The 20,038-nt window shown below is 37.2% G+C and overlaps 1 protein-coding gene across 1 annotated transcript in view; it reads left to right on the top strand.

The window, feature by feature from the left end:
• Positions 1-9,174, top strand: part of LOC149088352 (ferric reductase 1-like) — a 282,687-nt gene extending 273,513 nt beyond the window's left edge. The window contains exon 7 of the mRNA XM_089252900.1: positions 8,692-9,174. Within this exon, the coding sequence (XP_089109026.1) occupies positions 8,692-8,867 (176 nt within the window). The 3' untranslated portion in view covers positions 8,868-9,174. The remainder of the gene's footprint in view (positions 1-8,691) is intronic.
• The last annotated feature ends 10,864 nt before the right edge of the window (positions 9,175-20,038 follow it).

Here is a 20,038-nt window from a genome sequence, read left to right on the forward strand (position 1 = left end):
CTATTAGTTGATTGTTGACGCCGTCCATGTACGGTGCCTTTCAACATATATATACGCTACAAGGTTGAAACATTCTATCTGCTTCCATAGCTTAGATGGTAGAGCACTCGTCCGGCAAGCGAGAGACCAGGGTTCGAGTCCCCGTGGGGGCAGTGATGACTTTTCTTTCTTGTAATCTTCATCTCCACAAATAACCAGTCTCTCAATGAATCTTGTATTGACAAGTGGAGAGCGCATTTCTATATGCTGCTCTCCAGTATAGTCCACAGCGGTTTATAATACGCATATATGCAAATCTATTATCTCCTACGCACGGTGCGTAGGAGACAAATACTATATAATGTGTGACAGAAATGATCAATGAGTTTTATTTTCAAAATATGCACAAAAGTACTAATCAGTACTTTTGTGCAACGAATCCAAAAAAGTAAGAATAATGTGAGTAGCTGACAGAGCGCCATAAGAGTGAAAGTCTGGAAGGGGAGCATGATGATCATGATGTCAGTTCATGTTCACACATGCATTAGGTTACGTGCCCTGTGCGACCAAGCAAAAATCGTGCCCTGTGCGATCAAGATAAATATCGTCGGGCCCTGTGCGACTAAATCCTTTTCTATTGTTCATTTCCACAACAAGGGGCCATCTCTCATGTCGTGGCATTATAATTGAATTGCTATTCTATTTCTGTAATCCATCTACAATAAAGATTATGTAACATTTAGTTTAGTATGTGATGTTAGCAAAAAAAATTTCTTCCAGTTTATTTAAAATCGTTTTTATATTTTTTTATACCGTTCAAATCGTATGAACTAATTTAGTTCATTGAGACGAAAACTTGGATTTGCAATTGGTAATAAATGCATGAACAGGGTTTGCAAAAAGGGAGTCGCTGCATTTTAGAGTGATACGAAACATCTTGAAAATAACATTATACAGTAAAAGACTTCAGTATAACGTTGACCACGTTTAATGTGATTTCTCATATAGCGTCAGTTTTTTTTGTCCTGCTAGTACAATTTGTAAAAAATTTTATTCGTTATTATGTTACCCCGCTGATGAAGTCATTTTTTTTCGGTCCCGAGGTGGGACGTTATACTGAAGTATGGCTGTAATATCAATTAAGACGGTAGTTTCCAACGGTGTGTCGCGTGTCACGTGTACGAGTCGAATTGCCCGTTCTCCCTCACACGGCGCTACTAAAAAAATATTCAAACCCGGGAAACTGTGTGAAAACAGCACAAAAATCTATAGTTCTCCTTCTTATCTTCCGGTACTGTCTTGTTAACCGGGATAGGGAAAATCTAAATTTATCAAAAATAAATGACAATCGTTACGAATAAATAAGTAAAATAGTTTCTATTATAAAAGTGAAATTGCTACAGAATTTCAGCTCACAGGGTAAATACAAAATATCTTTATTCAAATTGATATCATTTTGAAATGACAATAAAATGGTAAAATTATATAACGTTTTAGGATACTTTATTTTTTGCTTTGAGTGATTTCAACGGAAATAAAATGTCTGTTTTTTTCTTCAATAAATATGGTTCTCAGTACGTATATGTCGGATTTATTATTATATTAGTTTCAAATTATTGTCTAGTAGGACTTTTCATAGTTTCACGAAATGAAACGGTGAAAACTGCTGTTCCAAGAGGCAAAAAATAACTGTTGTTTATGTTTCAGGGAATGATTTTCCCCGAATACTCCCACGCAGTACGTGTACGTGACCTAAATTACAGGCATTCCAAGCAAGGGGAAAAATAAGGAACATCCCTATAGAGCATGTACTTGTTGAGGTACACGTTGTGAAAGTAGACCGTATTTTGAAAATTCCTAGACGTGCTTACGAAGGGCCGTCTTAAGAGTATCGTGGGCCCCCGGGCCATGAATTTTTTTCTCAGGGCCTACTTCGCAAATTCACTTGGCTACTGCTGAAATTTTTTACCAGATCTAATTTTCATGACGTCCCATCTTATTTTGAACCGGCCGTTTTAAGAGTGTCATGGGCCCCCGAGCCATGTGTTTTTTTTTTTAAGTCCCTACTTGGCAAATTCACTTGGCTACTCCTGAAATTTACCAGATCTAATTTTCGTGACGCCCCATCTTCTTTTAGAATTCCCCCCCCTGGGGTGGGGGTGCCCGAATGGGCCCATGTGTTTACCACAGACCCATCATTTGAGGGGATCAAGGGCTATTGCCCCTCCCCCGGCTTTCAAAAATACACTAGAAATGGTATATATATATACATATAGTGAGTATATGTTCTTTGCCCTCCCCCTGAAAAAGTTGAAATGACAGGCCTGGTTTACCATTTCATTCAGTGGCGTCGGAACCGGGGGTGCTCAAGCACTCACGGTAATTTGTGGCATGGATCTCAGCACTCCCAGTCTTGATTCAGAAATTAAAATTTCCGATATAAAACTAAAGATGAGCACCCAGAGTTTCGAAACGATTACGACGCCCCTGATTTTATTTTATTTTCAAAATAATATCAATTTAAATAAAGAAATCGTGTATTTACCTGTGAGCTGAAATTCTGTCAAAATTTCATTAAATGCTTTTTCGGTGACCCCTTTCTTTGAGTATTCTATAATTACTTATATATACTCTGCATTGCTTTCCAATTTACGAATGACGGAAATATGAAGGAATGCTAGAGGCGGTTTCTTCAACAAAAGTTGGTGGTGACTAGCATGCCAGTCGCCAAGTGACTGAGTCGCGTTCGATATTTCGTCGCCAATACGCTAATTTCCTCGTATGAGGACTTCTATAGCAATATACGTGCGCGTTTTCTGGAAACGGTTTCTCTTATCAGTTGCCGGACTTTCGTTTCCCCGTCGCACGGGTAAACTAAAATCGAACCCGAGTTGCCTCAACTTGAGAGTTGAGTTGACTTGAACGAGTCGAGTTGCCCGTTCTCCCTCACACGGCGCTACTAAAAAAATATCCAAAGCCCGGGAAATTGAGTAAAAACAGCACAGTCTATAGTTCTCCTTCTTATTTTCCGGTACTATCTTGTTAACCGGGATAGGAAATATCGATATTAATTTATTTATATTTAAACAAAAATCGTTACAAAGAAATAAGTGAAATAGTTTCTTATTACAAAAGTGAAATTACTACAGAATTTCAGCTCACAGGTAAATACGCAATTTCTTTGTGGCAATTTTCTTTATGGAAATTTCCTTATTTCTTAAAATGGCAAAATTATATAATTTTTTAGTATGATTTCATTTGCTTTGAGTGATTTCAATGGAAAGAAAATTCGCAATAAAATGACTGTTTTCCCTCAATAAGTATGCCTCTTGGTACGCGTATATGTTGGATTGATTAGTATATAAGTTATTGTATATTAAAGTATTGTCACGTAGGATTTTGCGTAGTTTCATCAGATGAAACGGTGAAAGCTACGGTTTCGAGAAGCAAAAAATAAACTGTAGGCAAAACTAGAGACAAACAACATGAATTGTTTGTTTCAGGGAATGATTTTCCCCGAATATACTCCCACACACAGATGTGCGTGTACGTGACCTAAATTACAGACATTCCAGGCAAGGGGGAAAATCAGGGACCATCCCTATACGACACGTGCTTGTTTTGGTACATGTTGTGAAAGTAGACGGTATTTTGAAAATTTCTGGAGATGCTTATCCAGAGCCGTCTTTTAAGAGCATCTTGGGCCCTCGAGCCCAGTATTTTTTTTCCGAGGCCCTACTTGGCAAATTCACTTGGTTACTCCTGAAATATTTTACCAGATCTAATTTTCCTGATGCCCATAAGTAACATAAAATGAATCATCCATAATTTAAAGCCTAGCAGGAAACGGAAGAAGAAAACTTCATATACAAATCAAAGTTCATGACGTCAAAAACCAGAAAAAGGAGATAAGGGCAGAAATCGGGATGTTGCAGAAACGTCTGTTTTACTGCCGTAACTGTGAAATTCGATTGCGCAGAATTTTTTTTTGAGACAAGGTGACTTGAGGATGTCTCAACAACGTGATTTACCGGAATCCATGGCATGGCGTGGCGTGTAATAGGCAGACTGGAATCCGGGCAAACACAACGTAGTGTCGCGGACGCTGTTGGAGTCGCCAGAAGTGTTGTTGCAAGGCTGTGGAATCGATTCCAAGAAACAGGAAATGTTAGACGTCAACCAGAGCAAGGTCGGCCACCCGCCACTACAGCAACTGATGGCCGGTATATACGGTTAACAGCCCGTCGAAACAGAACAGAGAATGCTACGCAGCTGCAAAGACGGTTGCTCTTGGCAACAGGACGAAGGGTGTCCAGCCAAACAGTACGTAATCGGCTTCGTGAGGGAGGGCTCTATGCACGTAGGCCAATGGTCTGCATTCCGTTGACCCCACGCCACCGTGCGACCCGAAGAAGATGGGCTGCTGAACATCGAGATTGGGAGCAACATGATTGGAGCCAAGTGCTGTTCACAGACGAGTCCCGATTCAGTCTGGAGTGTGACACCCGACGTGTTCTGGTATGGAGGGACAGGGGCACTCGAAATAACCCCGCATTCGTTCGTGAAAGGTCACAATACAGACGAGCTGGTTGGATGGTATGGGGTGGAATCAGCATAGGCGGACGTACGGACCTGCATATCATTCGGAATGACACTTTGACGGCCCGAAGGTATGCAGACGAGATACTGCGACCTCATGTCATCCCTTACGCTGGAGCCATTGGAGATTCCTTTGTTTTCCAGGATGATAATGCCCGACCGCATAGAGCTCGTCTGGAAGCTGAAACAATACAGCGTATGGAATGGCCAGCGTGCTCTCCTGACCTGAATCCAATCGAGCATGTTTGGGACATGCATTGCTGCGCGACCAAGGCCGCCTGTTACTGTCCGAGACTTGCAGATTGCACTTCTTGAGGAGTGGAACAGTATTCCCCAAAGTCTGATCGATAACCTGATCGCATCCATGGCAAACAGGTGTGCAGCAGTCTTAGCTGTTCGAGGAGACCACACGCCCTATTAAAACTCATGCATCATGTCTAAACAGTACTTTTTTTTATCGTTTACATGTAACCAAATTGTTGCCGTAAATCATCTTTTCATGTTTTTTCCATATTTTCAAAGAATTAAAGCTTAATTCCAAATTTTTTTACGTCTTTTTTCTTTATTGCGCATTGATACGCGTGTACTATCCATTGTATGCCAATACGTGGCTGTCTCGCACGGTTTTCTTCACTTTTTTGCTTGCTCCCCTAATTGTTTTGAGCAGTGTATTTCATTCAGTGGCTCATAGCCGGAGGTGCTCAAGCACCCACGGTAATTTGTGGCATGGATCCGAGCACCCCCAGAATTGATTCAGAAATTAAAATTTCCAATATAAAACTAAAGACGAGCACCCACAGTTTCTAAACAATTCCGACGCCCCTGATTTTATCATAATTTCAAAATAGTATCAATTTAAATGAAGAAATCGTATTTACCTGTGAGCTGAAATTTGTCAAAATTTCATATCCTTTCAACTGATAATTTATTACATATAATATATATACTCTGGATTGCTTTTCAATTTACTCGAATGACGAAAATATAAAGGAATGCTATAAAGGCAGTTTCGAGTTTCTTCAACGAAAGTTGGCGGCGATCAGCATGCTAGTCGCCAAGTGATTAAGTCGCGCTCGATATTTCGTCGCCAATTTCCTCGTGCGAGGGCGTCTATGGAAATACGCGTGCTGGAAACGGTATTACCGAAAAATACGGTTTTCTGGAAACGGTTTCTCTTATCAGTTTTGCCGGACTTTAGTTTCCCCGTGTGAGGAGGGCCTTAGGGTACTTAAAGATCAGAAAGGGTTACCGCTAACTTTAGATAATATTTTCATAACTTAGGGTTTTCGCACACCAAAAAGTTCCTGTGGAGAACACAATATTTAAAATTCAGCCCATCACATCGTTTGACAAGCTGTTTTCGCACTGGACTCCAAAGACAGTATAAAAACTTGATGAAAATGAGTAAAAAAGTAGGTCGAAAATTTATTATTCTTTATATTTAAAATATGATCATATTTGACGATTTCGATCAGTTCAGTGTTTCACAAACACTTTCGCTACAGGCCATTCGATAGCATAACATAATAAAACTTAGTCATTACGATTAACAGTTGTTACAGTTTTGTGAAAACTTGACAACTTAATATAAATATGACAGTATATCAAGCCAATAGTAAGATGTCCATTCAATTTAAATTATTCACTTTTTACCTATGTGAGCGTCATTATTGATTTTTGGTTTTTTAATTTCAAGGAAAAAATAGCAGAAAAAAAGTCTAATTTGATAAAGAAACTCTTCCCCCCTCCAGGCCCGTCATTTAGGGGGGACAGGGAGGTCGTTGCCCCCCCCCCCGGATTTTGAAATACACTAAAAATGGTATATATATATATATACATATATTGTATACATGTGCTTTGCCCCCCCCCCTGGGAAAATTTGAAATGACGGCCCTGCACCCCTCCCCTCCATTCCTACATTTAAATTTTGTGGAAGTTCGTGAACAATGCCGAGCACGTTCGCGGAGTGCCAAGTGAATTTAATTTTCGGAGTAAATAAGTCTTAAATATCAGATACCTGACTGAATTGGCCTCATTTTAAACGCTCGTATCATCCTGTGCAAAATAGAAGCTTTTTGTTACAGATTCATAAAAAGTGGCCAAACGTCTCATTTTCAGGGACAGTAGTGGTTTATAACCAATGTTTAGAGGTGTCGCGAGTTCGATACCAGTTTCGTCCTTGTCAGAAACTTTCCTGACACAGAAACAGCAACATGACCACCGAAAAAGATTGCTACCGCAGAGTCCCACATCGATTGGTTAGCGCATCAACCATTCGGTGATTATGAAAAAGAAGTCTGTCGTTCGGAATCGGCAATAAATTGTAGGTCCTGGTCTAATTAGCCCTCGTGTGCAGAAAATGACCGTGGTGTGACAAAAATGATCAAACGATATTTTGAGCTGAGCTACTACAAATCGCAGTAAAGAAAATTATTTCAGGAAAAAAATCGTTCATCATGGCGTGGTGACCATATTTCGTTAGAAAAATATGGAAAATTAGAATTTTATAAAGAAAAATACGGTACATCACTGAAGATGTTGGCAAAATTATCAAAAATGTTTTAAAATTTCTGAAAAATTAACGAGGGGTGAGCAATAACGGGATACTAGAAATTGCAGCGAATTTAACTCTAATTAACCGAAAAAAATTTTAATATGAAAAATACACGAGATAAAAATTTAATAATTATAGCCACAATTATAAAAATATTTTATCAATTATGAAAATTATCTTCATTTTCACAATTTCGGTAGAACTTTTAAATTCACATTGTGGAAATAAATAGAAAAATTGTATAAAGAAAATCGGAACGGCCAAATTTACGTGAAAGTACGAGAATGTCCCGTAAAATAAGAGACACGTGGTTACCCTACTGATAATATGCTATAAATTAGTGTAAAGTTGAAAAACGCGAGATTTATACTTTTAAAAATGTTTCCCTGTGTGGTTGCAGCACTTATTATAATAAAATTATTTTTAAATTATGCTGGTATATGTGGGATGACTATACGTCTTCTATTTCTCGGAATATCCCCGTATTTTCACGTAATTTTTACCATCCCGACTTTTTGGAAAAATGTCTGGTTTTTTCTATAGATTTTCAATCAAGCCAACTTGAATTTTTATTCTTCATTGAAATCAAGTATTAAGACTATCTTCCTGATTCATAAATTATAATACGATAATTACGACTATGAATAAGAATATTCATCTCGCATATGGCCCGTACTTTTTCTGGAAGAATTGATTGCAACCCACTGTCTTGTACTAATAAATGCACTGTCTTGAAATCTATGACAATAATGAAATATGATTTCAAATGGAATCTATCAAAATTGTTTGGAATTTCTCCAGCAGAATTCAGAATTTTTAAGTGAAAAATTTTCATTTTATCTCGAATGCATTTAAACTAAGCAGAGAACTGGTTACACAATTTCTCGGCTAATAGAGATGGATTCAAACAATGAAGAATAATATTTGAACGTAATCAAGACTTAAATAGATTATTTTACATGTAAATTTGCGGATGCGTCCACGAAAGCCTACTCGAATTTTTTAGTAGTGCTTCACACGCTTTAATTTTTTTTAATTTTTTACGTTTCCTCACGAAGTTGAGGACTACGCTAAATTAATAACGTAGCTCAGGGAATTCAAACATTTCCACGTCTCCCCCCCCCCCCGTATGTCAGAGTCGACATAATTGAAGTTATATGTCGTATAAATGAGAAATTTTAACATTAAAATCTCTAGGGAGCTTTGGCGTACGCAAAGAGTGGGGGGGTGGGGTTCTAACCCCTCCCCTTGAGCCAAGATTATAGTGTTGTTTTGCAGGAAAAACGCAACCCCCCCCTCAGAAGGGGAAAAAATTTAACCCCCCTCCCACTCGAGAAAATTCTGCGTACCCCTATGACAGGGGGAATTGTGATTAGTGTTATCAGAAAAAATAATTTTCAAGAGTAATTTCACTCCTCTCCAAAATTTTAAGGGATAATTTTGTGTAGAGAGGGGCACATCCGCCCACGCAGAGCACCTTTATATACCTTTATATATTTGAACATTTTATACATTTCACGTAAAATTCCAAGATGTTTTTTTCTTCTTTTTTTTTTCAGGGAATTTTCCTATTCTCTCTACCAAATTATTGGTATCGAAAAATGAAGTGAAGATCGATAAGATCAAGCTTCAGTATCATAAGATGGAGAAGCTGAAAAGCAAATCGGCAACGGCTTCCGAAGCATCGTGGTCGGCTTTCTTCTTATCATTCGTCCTGTTGCTATTAAATTATTAACCTTCTCATGAGTGTTTCGTTTCAGATTTGAACAAATATCGTTTTCATCGAAGAATTCGTATGGGTTTTCGCAGTGTTTCCTTTATCAAGAAAATTGCCTCGTTATACTTCGAGAGCTTTATGAATACGAACGACTACATTCGTATTATTAAGGGTGATCCGATACAGATGTTAGTGTTTATGATTTAATATGAGAAAAAAATTCCCAGTTATTTTTTTCCTCCTTATATTAAATCATGAAACCAGTCCACAATTTCTTCAGAAGAAATATATAATGCACGAAAAATAAATACATTTAAAATACAGTATATGGTTGTGTTAATGTGTTGCTTTGTCACCTCAACACGTCTTTCCCCCCCCCCCCCACAAAAAAAATTGACTGCTTTCTATTGGTGGGCAACCTTGGAGGAGATATAAGGCAAAGCGCAAATTGCGTCGCGTGCAGCGTTCGCAAGCGGGGTGGGACCCGAGCGCGATCACGTCAACATGCCTCACGCGTTGCGAGGAGATGCGCATATTCAGGGCTCCCACTCAAAAAAATAGGAAAACGCAGGACTTAAAAGTAGGATGGGGGAGGGTAACCCCCTTAGACAACGTAATCATAGCATAATGAAAAAAACTCTAAAAAATTGATTTATTTTTTTTTTAATTTTGAATTAACTTTTTTTTTATAGCACTATGTCAGTATCCTATAAGATTGACTCAAGCCAAAGCAAAATGACAAATTACTTGGTTACTAAACCAATTTTTGGCCAAAACAGTGTACTAGCAACCACAGATAAATTCTGTGCTGTCTCTCCTTATATATATTACTTTTTTTGGAGTCTTCCAAAGTGTAGAGTTTGCGAACTCTCTTCGACAGTGCACAGCAAATTTTGAAGACTTACGTTTTTTAAAAATGACGCTCCTTTGAGACCACTTTCAAAAACACAGTGCAAAATGTGTAAATTACAAGATCCGATGTAAATAAGGCAAGGAGACCCAGATAGTTTTACTGCGTTGTCCATCCTTTTTTAAAGGGATTTGTTAACATTTTACTGTTCAATGCCAGTGTAATCGCTTTTGACAAATGAAGCACGTTCATTTCTAATCTTTGCTGAGTACATTGTAAATATTGTTTATACCTCTTCATGCCTTAAAAATACAGAAGACAACTGAATGCTATTGGGTAGCATCAGAATCACCAAACCTAGAATAGGCCTATGTATCCAACTGCTTTGAAATGCAATTTGTTGTTTCACCTATTTGCACCATAATTTTTAATGATGAATGTTAGTTACAGTTACTGTTCAAGACCATGTGAAGTGATGAATACAAAATTATTTTTCCCATCCAGACACAAATTTTTAATGACTGCTATCACTTGTTGAACCCTCAAACTAAGCAAATGAAAAATTAATAAACCAAATGGTCCACATACAACCCCCCCCCCCCAAATAATCTTAAAAACGATTTCTGCTTTGGCAGAAATCATTTATTGCTATCTCCAACATTTGTAATATTTGGCAATATATCAATCACTCCTTGCTCAATTAAAATCAATTACACAAATTTTGTTGATAGGATTTGGTAAAAAAAAGTAGGAAAAGTAAGACAAAAACTAGAAATTAGGACATTTTAACCAAAAAATAGGACGAGTGGGAGAACTGGCATATTGGAACGCAGTACGTGCGTGAACTCTGGCCCGAGTTAACGGGCGTTTACGAAAGGAAACGATTTCGCGGAGCATTGATAATTTGATATTATATATTGGTGATTGAAGTTGGCATTAAAATGAAGGCATAACATTAATTAAAATATTAAGTACGGGAATGTTGAAAAATATCTATTAAAATACCGTTTATAAAAACGTGAACACAAAAAAATAGTGAAAAATCAGGATTGATGACAATTCGAAATTGGTGAATAATTAAAAAACTATTCAAAAATTCAGAATTTCTGATAAATTATTCTTTGATTGATGAAATATTATAATTTATGAAAATTCGGAAGTAAAGGAAAATTGTTCCGTAATAAAAAAAATGAAAAAAAACTAAAGGTGGAAATTAAATAAAGATTATTATATAACATTATATGATTAATAGAAATTGGAGTGAATAAAAATTTCGAAACTGATGGAAAATATTCCCTTAATGAATGAAAATTTGGAACTTGTGAGATGTCAAAACAAATGAAAGGATTGATCACAATTTACTATTAATAAATAATTCTAAAACTAGAAACGAATTACCTTTTGGGTTAGATAATACCAGGGAACGACCGACGTATGTTGACCCAAAATTGCAAAAAACGAACCACGGCTAAATGCGTTTTGGAACTATATGAAGTTCCTTCATCAATAGCAAAGAAAGAATAGTGAAAAATACTCCTTATAGCGGGAGTTACTCGCTGTTGTAGACAAAGAGTCGAATTCAAAATGAACCGGCAACAAGAACAAAGGGGGGAGAGAAGAAAAATGGCGGAGCCAATCACAAAACTAGCGGCTAAAAATCCGACATTTCCCTAGTGAACTTGACCAATCACAGAGGAGCGGGAATGAGTTACTCTCGAACCGTAAATATAGTGGCGTAAACACTGTAAGGTGTAAACAACAGAGTGAAACCTTCCGAGCTGTGGAGAAAAGTTAAAATAGTTATAAAAGGAAGTGGCTTGGCCGTAACTATAGACCGTTCAAGTATTACTTAAGCAAAATTATGGGGCTCTTTACCCAACACCCCACTTGTCAGCAAAATCAAGTAAACTGGACCAAAAGCTTCTAGATTAGTACCGTTATTAACAAGGGGGGCTTCGGCTGCCCTCCCCATTCTAGAGAGATACGCGGGTGGGGAATATAGTATATATTATACATTATACATATTGTATAATGTATACCCCTCGTGACCTGCAAGAAATAAAAATTGAATTTAAAAATTTAAATTCAAATAATTTAAAAAAATGAAATATCGTAGAAAAATGTTTGTGTACTGTTTTGATTAATTTCTGTAAATTTAAAATGTTTTTTGAAAGCTTGTGATGAGGAAATATTTTACAATGTGCCCCACTTTAAAGGTAGGTCCTGTGTAAGCCCCCGGGCCCTCTTTACTTCTCTTGTTGATCTGAAGCGAAATAGGAGAATAGATCGGGATTTCAGGACATTGCACTGCTGAGGTGAGCGAACTGTTACGAATAAGCAAAACAACCATCAATTGTCATTGGGCTTTATAATATTTTACTAACATCTTGCCAGCAAAACTGAAAATATAACTTTTTTTGATTCCTTAATAGTGCATGTACATTTTTAATGCCCAAAAGAGCATCGATCAAGTTGGTTTCAAAACCCCTTTGATCTAAACAATAATCTTCAACGCACGGTTTGCTGAGCTGTTTACTAAGATATGTGTAGCATATCTTGGTGCCCTGTGAGTTTCATTAAAATGTCAAATGGGGCTATCACCTCAGTATTAATGCATCATTTTCCAAATAACATATCAATGCTTTGATTAAAAGGGTGAAGAATGATTCTATTAAAAATCTATGTCAGTGCGATAAATGCTCAATTAACAGGAAATTGTTGATAATTATGTCTTTACTTGTTATGAGATACTGTATTAGATTTGGTTGGAAATGAGTACAGGGCTGCAACTGGGGGGGGGGGGTTGCCCTGGATGACAAAGTATCTAGTTGCGGCTCTGAATGAGGATACAGTACTGTATGAAGAAATTCGCTCCATAATCACTTTTGTTTGTTGAAACACAATTTCCCATAAGTTTCTATGGAATATTGTTTAATTTATTCCAGGTATGGTTCAAAATTTAAAGATAAGTTTTTTAAAATACCAAGGAATGTTATAAAGATGATAAAAACTGACCAAACGCTATAGAATGAATAGCTTTGAAATTGGAATGAATGAGAATTTGCAGGAGTATGAGATACAGAAAATCTTTCTATTTTAAACTATGCACACAATAAACACCAGCTTTATTCTGCTTAAGCCAGTGTTAACGCAGTCGAGTGTGTAGGTGCAGCACCTCCTAGAGATAGAAGGCCTCCGCACTTTGCTTGTGACGTCAGTAAGTAGTCTATTTTCCTTAAGAATATTCAGGGGGAAAAATTTCTTGCTCGTGCCAGTATCATCGTTATGAGGAAAATAAATGATCGGGCTTAGAATTGGCTATTTCTATGCCCCACATTCAATCACGATGCGGTATTTGTGAGCCAATCAGGAAGATTCTACGCCAAAATAAGAAGAATGGAAACGGGATGCTGTGTTTCAAAATGTGGAAAATTTGCTAGGTAGTCTGAATGACGCTTATGGCAAACAGTGCAGAGGCCTTTTATCTCTAGGAGGTGTTCCCCATTCGTTTGTGTTTTGGTACATCTGGAGAAAAGATTACAAAAAGGAGATGTGAGTAAATCAATGCTCGAGTGACATTCTGACAATGATTAGCTTAAATTCAGCTCATGATGCAGCCGATTTATGTCATTGCTTGCATTTGTATCAAAGAAAATGTTCATTAATCGCATCCGCTAGCCAAGGCAGAAAAACTATGAAAAAAAAATTGTTTGCAGAAAAATTCACCAGCAGAGGCATTTGTTAGCCAAAGTACTGTAGTTTCATGTCCTCAATAAACTGATGATATATTCGATTTTCTTCATACCCGATTTGAGTAAAGCCATACCAATATGTTCTCATCCAAATGATAATGATGATAATTGAAAGATTGATGATAATATCAATGATAATAATGATAATCTTCATTCCAATCCATCCCCCCCCCCTTGTTATTAAAAGGAAATACAAAACCCTATTTTTCCTTATTGGTGCTTACGTAATATTTGAACGGTTGTGAGAATAATAGAAATGTACAAATAGTTATACACAGTGAGAGGGAAAAAATTTTTGAACACACAAATTTTTTTATTAAGTCATATGTTATTGAATGACGTTTAACATAAGTAAACAAAGTTGCACACACACTGTCATAGTCCCAAAGGCAATAAGAAATAAACATGATTTTATACATTTTGAAATTCTTTTTTAATTGCTGCTTGTATTTCCATAGGTTAAAAATGATATTTTTCATAGTATTCTGTAATACTGTGCAGATGTACAAGGTGTTTTGAATTTTTATACATTATAGAATAAGCAATTTCTTGATATAGTACAGAGGATCAGACCATCAAAATTAATATGAGATCACAGACGTTCTATAACATTGAAGATAAACATATATATACAGTAGATCAACAAATATACACTGTAGAATAAACAATTATTCTAACAGCCGAGAAGATAAGGCCATCAATAAGACATTGCAGACATGATTCTACAATATTAAAAATAAACATGATCATGCATTAAATTTTTATTATTATAGACCATGTTGTTCTACCCGAAGATACCTTTTTTACCCTTTCAGCGGCAATCCTGAGATATCTCGTTAAAATTGATCTGCTTTATTTCTGTCGCCCCGAAATATTTTGTAATGCAGTGAAGCTGTTTTTACAATAAAACATGTTTTCCATTCCCTCCAACCAATCAACTGTCAGTGGGCAAGTTAGCTATTTAATTATTCATTATTAGTTCTAGGTTAGATAAGAAAAAGAAGCGAGAAAAAAAAAGTGAAATGAATATATGCTCGGTATAAATAATACAAAAAGGGTTTTTCTTCATAGAAAGCCACACACATGTAATGGCAAGGTTTTGCAATTATAATGCTGATCAGGAAAATTTCAAAAACCACTTAAAGGGTTAAATTGTAGTTTGGCTTAGACTTGCACCTTAAAATTGAAAAACCAACTTGAGCTGACCATCCCAAACAGTGGGGCTAAAACAAATTTTAATAACTTACCACTAGTCATGAGCTAATCCGAAAATATCGGTCTGAGGATGTGTTGTATTTATAGTAGCAAGTCAAGAAAAACCTTAAGGGTTGTGGAAATGATTGGTAATCTAAATTCAAAAGTCATACGCTTGTCACAAAAGTTCAGCGATACAAGCAGGAATTGTAGTAAACCACTTTGAAAGTGCTCGAATGTTAATGAATTTAGACAGCTTTATTTTTTTGGTTCCTTTCCACATTGAATAAATCATGGAAACTGCATGAGCGAAGAGACTTGCACATTGTAAATTCTATTCTATTTCATCCCAAAGATTTCTTTCATTTTATTGATTCATATTTAAAAGGGGTTGACAGAAATTAAACATATAGTTACGGTGACCCTGACAAAGGTTATCGAAAATATTCGTTGTTAAACAGCTCCGGGGGAGCTGCCGGAGCTCGCGGATAAGCATTGAATAGAGAAAAGGGGTGCCTCGGTGGAAAAAGTTTGAGACGCCCTGCTCTAACGTGAAGTTATTCTATGCAATGCTTTTTCTGATTAAAACGAAATGATTCCGTTATGCCAGGCGATTCACTACAGGCGTCCAAAAAGAATAAATGAATTTAATGAATTAAAGAGTTAATGAAAACTATTAAATTTGCTATTACTAAATAATGAAGTAAATAAATTAATTAATAAATTATAAACTATTACTAAATAATGAAAACTATTTACATTGGCCTTGGCCGGCACCGTCCTGCAAAATTTAACTGAAATAATTAAAATATTTATGCTCACTCCATCTATTCAACTAAGCAACTTGACAATTCTATTACAGTCGTTTATACGACGTTCAAGAGGCCGAGTCAAAACGTTTTATAAATGTGTAAGTCGTAGTCGAATAACTGAACCTTTTTGAAAAATTATTCCTTCCCCCCGCCCTATACGTAAATAATGTCATAAAATTTAATGTGTTTGATTGCATTCCAATTCTGTTCTAAAAAATATCATTTCATGCTTGAGAGAAAATTAAATCACATTTCAAATCATTTAAGGAAATGAAATTTAGCACAACACACACATTACCTTTGGGGCACGACATTGGGTACAAAATTGCAACAAAAACCTTCTCGACTTGCGAAAATTTCCCCAACTTGGACTTTTTTTTTGGCAGTAGATGATTTTCAATCAGGAGCTTGCTAGTTTGTTTTGTTTCCCTGCTTTATAAAAGTTTCAAAAAATTGAAACGAGGATATTCAACTGGTTTGCAAGATGAACTTTCGTTATTAATTTAAAATTCTTGTTGAATTCTTCCAAAATTTCCTTTTTTTAGAGAGAGCGTTTTTTGTTTTTTTCGACATTACGAACGGCGGATTTGACAGTCAGCAAGCAGTGTCGTCTGAACGCATGGCCCGGGGGCCTCAAGAGAAGAGGGGCCTCACAAAAATGGGAACTGATTGAAATTTTCGAGAATTCCCCAGGTTGGGCCTCAGAAAAATCAATTGGCCCGGGGCTCAATCATGCTCTTAAGACGGCCCTGTCAGCAAGCAAACCACCACATCGAAAGAAAATTCTACAGGAAATAATCGAAAGAACTTACTGTGCATGTGTACCGTATCTGTCTCTTTTCGGCAGACCTGTACCCTCCAAATGCTTGCAGTTGACTTTCTCACCCAAATGAAAACATTGGGAGAAAAAATTCTGAAAGGACATATGGCCGTCAAAACAATTGAAACCCATTTCATCGGGACTCGCCACATCTGCGTATTCTCAGAAACAAGCAATAAACAAATCACCCAAGTGTCCACTCTAAATTGTCATCAGCCATCTCACTGGCAATTTTTGTATACGTCAGCAATCACCCTAAAATTTATGTCTTTTGCAGTGACAATATGCAAGAAAAACTGTTGCAGCAACGCGTTTTCACTGAATACAAAACTTTTGTGCGCATTTAATGGATGTAAATGACATTCGAAGTGAAAACGTCAAATAATTGAGGTTTTTTAAGTTAAATAAATGAATGAATTATTTTAACATTAAAATGTAAGAAACCAATTGCTACTAAAGCTAAACGTCGTATAAACGTGAAATTCGTATAACTGAGTGATGTAAGTTTACTCTGTAATTTGTAATACGTCCTATTAAAAAATAAGCGTTTTAAACTTTATGAAACAGAATTCAACAAACATTGCAACTGGGCTCGTGGCAGGGCCAAACTCTTCGGATATAGGTTTATTATAGTTGAATCTTAATGCTCAAAATAAAAATTTAACAAAAATTTACATTTTTAGCTTTGCTTACCGTTCTTTTGGGCTAGAACCGTAGGATTCATTCACGTGAAAAAAAAAAAATTAATCCTTTATGTACGCTCTCGTTCAACTATTTTATTAAAAGATTTCGAGCAACTGTGTTTTTGCAGACGTGAACCGTAAATATTTTTCTGTTCAACCAATCCAACAAAATGTCGTCTGTGAATAGATGTTTTGAGGGGAGATGTGTCCTCAAGACAGTACAGCGAATATAAAAGGCCGATGCGGAATACAGCCTCTTTTTCAGAAGCAAGGAAAACACCCTTGATTTGTTCGGACTGGAGGAGGGAGGGGATTATTAGAGGGGCCGTGAACGAAATCACGTGATTCAGTACACCTCATTTAACAGCCATTTCGTACAATACTTTTTCACTGTAGAATGCGACATTTGTTTATGCCAATTTTCATGCCATCCAGACATTATGGCTGCCGGCACACTACGGTTCGGCTGGCGCGGTTGATCTTATCAGCAACCGTGGAATTTCGCGTGAAACACACACTGCTGTTAGCAACCGGGGTTTTTTTATTTTTTAATGTCACGTGACATCTCGGGATTGGCCAAATTATTTTCGCCAAGATGAAGTTGGCTCCAGTTAGCATGCAAATTCGTGATCATAAGCTGCATTGCAGTAAAACCCCCTCTTAACGGATACTTCCTCTTTTACGGACAAATAATAATTTACAGTTGTATAATATATAAAAGTATGAATTTCAAACCTCTTTATAACGGTCACCCATTTTACATGGATTTAATTTTTTTGTCCTGTCCGTGTTCACAAGAAGGAGGGGTTTTACTGTATATACTAATAAAAATATTCATGTAATGGAATTTAATTTTCTGTAACAATATTTGCCGTTTGAAATTAATTCAAAGTTGAAGAAAGACAACCTACAAGTTGACCCATTTTTGGTGCTTTTACGATTCGTGACCAAATCGCACAAATTTTTTTATATATCATGACTGGAATCATCATAATTTATTTAAATAACATATTTTTGTCATATAAAGCTGGTCTTTTTTCAACCGCGCTTATGATTTTTTCGGAATAACTATCGCTAGCCTTTAACGACTCGGAATCTGCTGAAGACATGGTGGCACAAAAAAATTTCGTTGACACAGCTGACTTATGGAACTGGTAAATAAGAAATGAGATGGATAAAATATGATTAGTAATGTACTGCAACACTGTGCAAGCGCCATCACGCGTTGCAATAATAATCGTAGCTGCGGCTTCAGATTGGCTTACTGATACCAAAACCTGTCTGAAGTGGACACCTCTACGGTTCCATTACAATTAAATTAAGCCGTTCGGTATTGCCGACATTCTGTGTTGTAGGATTATGACGGTGCCTTTCAAAGTTGCCCCATGTAGGAGATGTCCGAGTTGACAGGTTCCACGAAATTTGTTTTATGTTTCGCGAAGTCCCTTTTTTTAAAAGGCTAGTCAATTGGGCTTAAATGGAAGTACAGTATCTAAATTTTATGACCTTTCCCAACAGGTCTATTGCCCTTAAAATAGATAATGGTTTTTCTTATAATTCTCAGAAATCCGGATGAAGGCAAAGAAACTGAAAAACGGTTACCGACTGATATAGCCGTTTGGAAGACCTTGGCAGGGGTTCTTGAAACTTTTGCCACTCGCGGCTTCTTCGGCCTGCTCGTAAGAATAGCAACAGCCATTCCAAAGCACTGCAGGGGTTCACGGCAATGCAAAGTCGTCGTGACGTCCTTCCGAGCGATAATGCCGAACATTCCCAGAAAAAGCGACCCACACCTCGAGAACTTCTGTTTTGGGTTTGGGGTGTACATCAGAAAGAAGAGGGGGGGGGGGGAAGGGACTACTTTGCGAACTCAGCAAAGCTGTTCGTGGGACCAAGGCCATCTTAAAGCCACCCATATTCGCGTGACCCTGGGCTTCTTGTTCACATAGGGCCTACATGACCAGATGTAGTATAATGGTTTAGAGCAGGCATCTTCAACCTGTTGCTCGCGAGCACCACGGTGCTACCTGAAGCAACTGGAGTTCTCGAAGCTCCTGTCCAATAATTGCTTGCTAGAATTCGATCGACGTTTCAATCAAATTACCTCGTTCAAATTGCATTCGAGGATTAAAATCATCATAATTTTTCATGCATACGTATGATCAAACTTGTAAGGGTGCTCTCCTTTCGATGATGGGTACAGCCAGTGCTCACAACTAGAAAAAGGTTGAGGACCTCCGGTTTAGAGCGTAAATAATTACATAATGGGTGATTACAGTTTAAGTTCTCGTACTTCGAGTAGTTTTTCCTCAAAAACTGCTTAACCGAGTACATCCAAATTTTCAGGATATCTCAATGAGACCATGGGGAGATTTATGAAGTAAAACAAATACAGTCTAACCCCGTTTTAACGAATACCGTTACAGTGAAAATCTCGTTCTAACGAAAACTTTTCTAACCTCCCACAACAGTTTACATAGGCACAACGGCAACAACCTGGAATTCCTTTACAAGGAAATTTCGTTGTAACGAAGTGATTTCTCCGGTCTCTTGGAAGTTTGCTATAGTGGGATTAAGCTGCAGTTCAATTTTCGACCAACAAGTGAAACAGTGCCCCACCCGGGGTAGAAAGGTCCTGGGGAAAGATTGGGGGGGGGGCAGCACGAGAAGGAAATACGGTACAAAGGGTCATTAGCTCACAAAAAAATTGACAACCACTGGAACATATGATATTTTCGTTTAATGTAATTTTTTTTTTAATTTATTCAATCACACATGATACAGTATAACGCTATATAATAATACTAAGAACATCCATCAACGGAGGATTAGTAAATTCGTTGTGATGAACACGAAGAACCGTGGTAACGATAAACGTCATAAAACTTCTTCGTTTATCATTTCTCCCGATCAGTTATCAGATGATTTTTTCCAGATGATGCGATGACACGAAGGGAACGTAATGTCCTTATACGAAATTATTTACATGCTTCACACTAAATCCGTTCCCAGACACAGATTTATGGCTTCGCCACGTGCTGGCTATTCGAATTGCTCTGCCCCCATTCACGTTATAAT

The sequence above is a fragment of the Pholcus phalangioides genome, unplaced genomic scaffold, assembly GCF_987345545.1.
Source record: "Pholcus phalangioides strain wild (caught in Gottingen) unplaced genomic scaffold, Ppha-v1.0 ptg000003l_1, whole genome shotgun sequence".
Classification (NCBI taxonomy): domain Eukaryota; kingdom Metazoa; phylum Arthropoda; class Arachnida; order Araneae; family Pholcidae; genus Pholcus; species Pholcus phalangioides.